The following is a 7,525-nucleotide window of genomic DNA, read 5'->3' as shown; positions in this document are numbered from 1 at the left end:
CGGCCGGCACGGCGGCCGGCGGCATCTCGCCCGCTCGGATGACCATGGGCCCGCCGAAGGACAGCGCCGTCCGCCCGCCCACGTGGTGCGGCCCCGCCGCCGCTACGGCGCCCGGCGAGGCCCAACCCCCGCGCGCCCGCAGCGCCTTAAAGGGGCCGCGCTCACCGCCGGGCCCGGCCCCGCTCGGCTCCGCTCGGCCCCGCGGCACGGGGGGTGCGGCCCACGGAGACCCCCCGAACACCGGGGAAGGTCACCGGCCGCCTGCGTCCTTCCCGGAGGCTGCGAGGTCACCGTGCGGCGAGGGGGTCCCGGGGTGACCCCGAGCAGAGCCCGGGGCCGTGCGGCGGAGCGGGGAGCGGGGAAAGGGGAAAGGGGAAAGGGGAACGGGGAAAGGGGAGCAGGGAAAGGGGAAAGGGGAATGGGGAAAGGGGAAATGGGAAAGGGGAAAGGGAAAGGGGAAAGGGAAAGGGGAAAGGAGAAATGTTGGGAATATCTTTGATTGTAACAAATAATGGTTGGTGATAGGTAAAAAAAAAAAAGAAAAAAAAAAAAGAAAAAAAACCAAGCAAAAATAAAACTGAACAAAAACAACAACAAAAATCCCAACCAAAACAAAACAAAACTTCCAACAAAACAACTTTTCTTAAGAAAGGATGTTCTTTGATGTTTGGTCTTTGTAACTTTCAAGCCTAACCAACAAGAAGGGATATTGAATCCATGAAAAGCATAGTAGCTAACAAGCAAGCTGTAAGAGATGTCCATGTGTTGGAAAAACAAAGTTTAGGGCTCGACATGATTCAGTGATCTAAGACCTGGGGGAGGAAGTTAACACAGCTTGGGAGGAAGGATGTTTCCATTAAAAATGGACACAGAGTGCAGAATTTATGGGCCACAAGGACATTTGACAGGACTCCCAAGATAAGGAATAACTAACAAAACTAGTGATTGTGCTGAAATCAGCTCCAAATGGGTAGAAGGTAATTCTGGTAGGGGAGTCTGTGGCCATCAACCCACTGACCACTGATGCTAGAAACCAACTGACCCAAAAGAAGAGAAAAAGACTAATTAGCATGGGAAGCGGGGAATCATTAACCAATAGAGAACACTAATTAATAAGAGAACTATGTCATTTGTAGCCAATGCACACTAGTTCCTTTGTTTGCTAAAATGTACAAATTGTTAAAAGTTTTGACAATTGCCATACATGTCAGGTGGAACAATCCCTCATGTACCCAGTGCTAAATAATGTCAACTTTTTAACCAAACAAGCTGGTTGGAGAATTTATTTCCCCTTTCTCGGTGTCACTGTCTGGCCTTGAACACTTCCAAGAACGGGACAGCCACAGCTTCCTTGGCCAGCCTGTGCCAGGCCCTCCCCAGCCTGACAGGGAACAATTCCTTCCCAATATCCCATCTCACCCTGCCCCTGGCAGTGGGGAGCCATTCCTCCTTGGCCTGGCACTCCAGATATAATGATAATAATTATAATAATATAATAATGATCCCCCCATCCACCTGCAGGCCCCTGTGAGAAGGGGGGTGTCCCTCTGAGCGCTCCCTGTGCTGTGCAGGAGCTCTGGGGGAGTGAGGCAGGAGCAGGGACAGGGACAGAGATGCTTCTGGTTCGTGGCTGGAGGTCCTGCATTCCGGGCTAGGACAGTACCAGCCTGCAGATTTCAGTCTCTTTATTAAGAAAAAGGCATATTACAACAACTTCTAAAGTACAGCTCCATACTCTAGTCTCTGGGTGTTAACACATTCTGAAAAGCGCTTGGTTAAAAAGCAAAGTGGACAAGAATATCATCCTGGCAAAAAAAAAAAAAGGTGGCATGTAGCAAAATGAACATTCAAATAAAGCAGAGCAGTGTCAGACCTTTGGCATGTGTCCCTCTGCCTCCCCAGCACGAGGCACAGGCGTTTATTGTTCTCACTGAGCTTCACAAACTCAGCCAAGGACAATATTTTTTTGCTCCATCGAAACCACAGCTGCCCTGGGACCAGGGGAGCTGAGGGCAGAGGCGCTGCCCTCCTCATCTCTCCGAGCCCTCCCGGGGGTCCCGGCGCAGCTCTGGCCAGGCAGAGTTGATGTCCCCACCCCACTGGGGTGACAGTGACCTTGAGACATGCAGACAGGGCCGAGGGGGCTGCAGCTCAGTGCTGTACCCACTGCCCCTGGGCACAAAGGCTCTGCTGCTTCAGACATGCAAAGTTTGGGGCATTCCCAGGGCCTGATAGTCTAATTCCTGCGAGAATTGCAACAACAGGAAAGGGGAGCTTTCTTGGAAGCTGCAAGATGACTGAAATCTACCGGGAAGAGCCAGGAGGCATAACCACACCCTGGCCAGGGAGGACCAGGCACCGTTTGGGTGTGGGTTGGGTGCACCTCTCACACAGCAGCAGCTTCACCCCCCTGCCCCAAGGTGCGAGGAGAGGGAGGGTGACATGAAGGGCCGGGTGTGGTGGCAGTGTCACCCTGCGTGTCCTGCCCAGAGGCACCATCCCATCATGGGGCTGGGACAGCAGTGTCCCTGCAGGGCCAGGGCTGGCAAGGAGGGCACAGAGGCAGAAATGGGGCCCTGGGGAGCAAAGGGCAGCTCTCATGGCAAGGGGACACGGCGCTTTGATCCTTGTGCTTTAAGTGGCCCTGGTGTCTGGTGGCTCCTCCACAGCTGCTGTGCTCATGGATCCTGAGCTGGCCCAGCCGGCACTCAGCACTGCTGATCTTATCCACACATCTCAGATGCCTGCGTGAGGCAACCCAGCGGCGTAAGGGAGTTCTCCCCCGTAGTGCAAGAGGGTGACAAGAACGGGCGTGCAGCGAGGCGCCCGGCGTCACTGCAGCCAGGCTGGCTCATCAGGGCTGCTGCTCCAGGAAAGGCAGGGTGGCGTGGCTTCACTGGGCAGCAGGAGCCAGCTCACAGGGCTCTGAAAGGTTCACGTAACCCCCAACGATGGACGTCCCTTGTTGTGCTGCTGATTCACCTTCCTAGCGTGGAGAGCATGGGGAGAACTTGGGGAAAGCAGAGCAATTCACACTGCTGGCTCCAGCCACGGCAGGCACGTTTCTTGCTATGTCACTGCCACCTCTCCTGGGCACCCAGGAAAGAGCAGCCCTCAGTGCCTGCAGAGCACCCATCAGCTGGGCCACAAAGCTGGCTTGGCCTGCCACAAGGCGATTCACAGAGAGCTTCCCTTCCTGGGCCTGGCCCCAGTTCAGAGTGTCTGCACAGAGCCACGCAGCAGTGGGAAGGTTGGGAGCCTAGTGGGGAAGGACACGGCTGGGAGTGCTTAGATTAGCCCCAGCAAGCACATTCAGAAAATATGGCTTTTTAACAGGGTCAAGAAGAAGAACTTCCTGACTCATCTGCCAGGGTTAAATAAGTCCAGGGGAGCATGCATCCCCTTGCCAGGACTGGCTCTGCCACAGAGAGAACAGCGGGTGCATCTTCCCCCATCCACTGCTCACCTCACACTGCTGCAAGGTGCATTTGAGACGTCACTTTCTCAGATAGCATTAGGAAAAATAACTATGATAATTATAATAATAATAAGGAAAAGAGATATTAGCAAACCAAACACATCAAATCCATAAGGCTCTGCAGAGCTACAGAGCGAAAGGAGGTGCAGAGGAGAGGAGCCCGGCTGTCGGTCTGCAGACAGCCTCAGCACGTGGTGGTTCACACACACAAGACGTTGTTTAACAGCCGAGCGTTATTGCTGTGCTTCCATTTCCAGTCTAATCATTAAGCTTTACAAGCCAACGTCAAACACTGCCCGTTCCCTCGCCGCGGGCGGCCGTGCTCCTCACGCTGTGCCTCCACAGCACAGGTCGGAGCTGTGCGTGCCCTTTGGACTCCCGAGGAGCGCAGAGCACGGAATAAATGCACCCCCAGATCCCTGTCACACCTTACAGGCTAAGGGCGAGCTTACAGTGCGAGGGGGGAGCCCACGAGAGCCCCCCACTCCAGGAGGGGAGGGCAGGCCCTGCCTGGGCCCCCCATGGCTCTCAGGCTCACGGTGGCTCCAGCAGCCCGCTCAGTAAAAAATAGGAATACTGTCTTTTTGATTTTTTTTTGATCATTTTGATCTCTTTGATCGTTTTATATAAATACAAAGGTTAAAATAATTTATCTCAACATTATTTCTATTACAATCATACAGTGTTTTCCCTTCAAAACAAGTGCATGTATGTGTGTATATATATATATATATATATAAGTGTATATATAGTATCTCTAGAGCTTCCCTCCCCCCTAAGAAAAGCAGCAGTGACTGAAGCAGGTACAGCACGCAAGAGCTGATCCTTCCTGCTCCAAGGCAAATGTGCCCAAGGAAAAGTGCAGGGCTCACCCTGACAACTCATCTCCAAGCACACTCCATTGGCATGAAGGGGGAACTGGGGTGCTGGCTCTGCATCCCCCGGGAGCCCCCCTCGCTGCAGGCGGCTCTGCCCGCCCGCACCGGGAGCTCGGGGGAGGGACCGGCATGGGGGACTGCAACCACATCAGCTCCTTGGGCAAGCTGCTAATTACTGGTGGAGAGGAAAGGGCCCTGCAGCTCAGACAGGGTTGCTTAATTTACATACTAGGCACTACGGATGATGATTGCTAGGAAGGTATTTACACAGGAGAAGGATCATACTTCTCCCTCCACTTTTCAATGCTCAGTCATAAACACCGTGATCTCATGAAGGAGTTTGTAATCAAGATGCAACACACTGTGTCTATCAGGATTGTCTAGGAAGGATGGGAAGCAGCGGCGCACGCCGCAGCTGCAGCGACAGCCGAGCACACAGGGACAGGCATCGCCTCTTTCACCCTACCAGAGGAGACAAATCCGCAGTAGGACCGCTCAGAACCTGAGAGAAACAGCGATTTCCAGAGGCCAGTAGCCCCCCAGGGGCACAACACCCCCAGAACTGTGCCGCTGGGGCCCTGGGGCTGCTCCCCTCACAAATGTCCCCTGCCTGTCCCCGAGGGTGGGTGACAGCAGGGCCCCAGCACACCCGGCTCCCCCCGGAGCCTGCCTGGCTCGCTGCGCAGAGGGAAACAGGTGGGAAGCATTCTGCAGCCCTGCCGGGGAGCTCAGGGCTTTTCTCCCTCATGTTGCCTGCTCAGAGCCCGGCAGGGCGTTACAGAGCCCCCCGTGCTGCCCTGCACCTGCCGAGCCTGTGCGGGCACCCTGGGCACGGGGGGCTCCTGCCGGGGCTCCCTGCAGCCTGGCACCTGAGCGCTGGGGGCTCGTGGGCTCTGCACTGCCGAGGCAGCAGCTCCAGGTACCTCGGGGGCTGCAGACCCTTCCCACGAGAGCTTTCGTGCCCCAGGAGCTGCACACCTCGGCCTGGCTTCAAGTGCCTGAGCGCTGTCAGGGGGGCTCTGCCCAGCGTGGCTTTGCTGGGCTCTTCCCAAACCCAGGGCTGTGTTAGGGACCATGGGAGCAGCTGGGGAGTCCCAGCCCTCAGGGCTGCCCTGGGAGAGCACAAGGGATCATGTCCTCCAAATGGCTAGCCACATAACAGCCAAAGAAAAGGTGCAAAAGCCGCTAATTTCTGCCCTGCTAGTGCAGCTCATACGCTTTGGGGTTTGTTTTTACCAAAGAGCTGGTTGGCGACTGCTGCTGTCAATCTCATAAAGCATTTTAATAGAGTATATAAATATTGAACTACAAAAATAGACAGCTCTGACTGCACGGGCACACTGAGGGTGAGCGCGGGCAGGCCAAGCCTCACTAGTCTATCAGGGTGATGTCTTTCAAGAGGTTTCAAACTGAATTGGAAGGAAAGAGGGTCTGATGCCACCCCGCAGCTCCCTCCTGCCCACAGCAGCCGCGGAGGCAGGAGGGTCCTGCGGGAGGCTGTGCCCACCAGGCTGGCAGGCGCTGGGTCCCGGCTGGGCAGCCAGGCTGGCAGCCCACCTGCCAGGGTGAAACCTGCCCCTTGAGCTGCCCCGAGCAGCCCAGCTCCGGCAGCACCGAGCACAGTGACCTCTGCCCTGCCCGGCTGCCAGAGCCCTCCCTGCTGATGGTGTTTCACAACAGCCAGGGAGCGACTGTAAAGCTGACAGTTTGGCTGGAAATGGGGCAAGGCTGCCCCAGCGGGGCGGAGGCAGCTGTGTATGGCTGCTGTGCTGAGAAGGACGGGAGGCAATGGGGGAGGACTGGGGGGCTGCTCTGCCCCCAGCAGCAAGCCCAGACCTGGCCGTGGATGTGACTGAGAACCACAATGCTGGTGCCGAGGACAGCCCTGCGCAGGGGGCACGGCTGCAGCCCTGCTCCAGCAGCACATGGAGCCCGGCTGCAGCGGCCGAGCAGCCCGGCAGGACTGCCGATCCCGGCCCTTGTCCAGCTGCCTTGTCCGAGTCCTGCCTGCGATGAGGGGAAATCCGTGCTGGAGACAGCCAAACCGCTGCACGGGGAGCGCGGGACAGGGCCTGCCTAGCACTGTGCTTGTGGAAGGGGATGCCTCCGTCACCCACAGGCTCGGCCTCGTTCAGCTGCCTGCGTTCTGGAGAACCCTCCAGGCGCTGTGCCCGGTGCGGGATGGCCAGGGCTGGAGGCCGGGCCGTGTGCTGCACAGCCCGCAGCTGCGGGGCCCGGCTCCCAGCACCTAGGCCGTGGATGTGACTGAGAACCACAATGCTGGTGCCGAGGACAGCCCTGCGCAGGGGGCACGGCTGCAGCCCTGCTCCAGCAGCACATGGAGCCCGGCTGCAGCGGCCGAGCAGCCCGGCAGGACTGCCGATCCCGACCCTTGTCCAGCTGCCTTGTCCGAGTCCTGCGTGCGATGAGGGGAAATCCGTGCTGGAGACAGCCAAACCGCTGCACGGGGAGCGCGGGACAGGGCCTGCCTAGCACTGTGCTTGTGGAAGGGGATGCCTCCGTCACCCACAGGCTCGGCCTCGTTCAGCTGCCTGCGTTCTGGAGAACCCTCCAGGCGCTGTGCCCGGTGCGGGATGGCCAGGGCTGGAGGCCGGGCCGTGTGCTGCACAGCCCGCAGCTGCGGGGCCCGGCTCCCAGCACCGCGGAAAGCCAGGGAAAGCAGCCAGCACCCACGCTGAGGGCAGCAGCAGCAGCAGGAAAATCTCATTTTAAAATCCTTCCTCCTCTCTCTTTCTTTCTTTCTTTGTTTTTTCTTCGCAAGCAGGGCACAGGCGCTCGGACGCGTCCCCTTCACAGCCCGGGTGCTGGAAGCTCCCCCGTCCCGCAGCACTGCCGGCAGCATCCCTGGCTCAGACCTTTCGGGGCCCTCCCTGGCTGCCGGCGGGTGGGAGGCGCGGGCAGGGCTCCGCTTTCGGCCGCCCCTCCGTTCCACCGAGGGGATGGGGAAGGAGCCTCCGGCGCCCGGCCGGTGCCGCGGGGCTCAGGCCTCTCCGGCCGCTCGGGCCGCGCCGCGCCCTCGCCGCCTACTCCTGGGCCCGGGGGGCACCGCGGGCACCGTGGGCACCGGAGCCCTGCCTCTTGCCGGGCTCGCCCTTGGCCGACCTGGCCCTGGCCGCCGGCTCCTGCCGGGGGGGCCGCTGGCCGCGGG

At 58.5% G+C, this 7,525-nt stretch overlaps 2 protein-coding genes across 3 annotated transcripts in view; both read right to left on the bottom strand.

Moving 5' to 3' along the window:
• Window positions 1-1,670: 1,670 nt before the first annotated feature.
• Window positions 1,671-7,519, bottom strand: LOC121347052. Of its 2 annotated transcripts, none has more exons than XM_041425348.1 (2): window positions 6,618-7,519; window positions 1,671-6,204 (listed from the first exon to the last, which is right to left on the bottom strand). In XM_041425348.1, the coding sequence occupies exons 1-2, from the start codon at window positions 7,217-7,219 to the stop codon at window positions 5,751-5,753; spliced, it is 1,056 nt and encodes a 351-aa protein (XP_041281282.1). In that variant the 5' UTR covers window positions 7,220-7,519; the 3' UTR covers window positions 1,671-5,750. The 2 variants fall into 2 exon arrangements, with proteins under 2 accessions (XP_041281282.1, XP_041281283.1); XM_041425349.1 differs by having other exon boundaries at window positions 1,671-6,604; window positions 7,018-7,517.
• CCDC92B (coiled-coil domain containing 92B) overlaps window positions 7,401-7,525 on the bottom strand; it is a 4,577-nt gene continuing 4,452 nt past the window's right edge. Inside the window, exon 4 of the mRNA XM_041425341.1 lies at window positions 7,401-7,479. Within this exon, the coding sequence (XP_041281275.1) occupies window positions 7,401-7,479 (79 nt within the window). The remainder of the gene's footprint in view (window positions 7,480-7,525) is intronic.

This window comes from Onychostruthus taczanowskii, unplaced genomic scaffold (genome assembly GCF_017590055.1).
Source record: "Onychostruthus taczanowskii isolate IOZ18803 unplaced genomic scaffold, ASM1759005v1 scaffold89, whole genome shotgun sequence".
Lineage (NCBI taxonomy): Eukaryota > Metazoa > Chordata > Aves > Passeriformes > Passeridae > Onychostruthus > Onychostruthus taczanowskii.
Note: the sequence above shows the minus strand (reverse complement) of the source record. Positions and strands in the feature narration are given on the sequence as shown.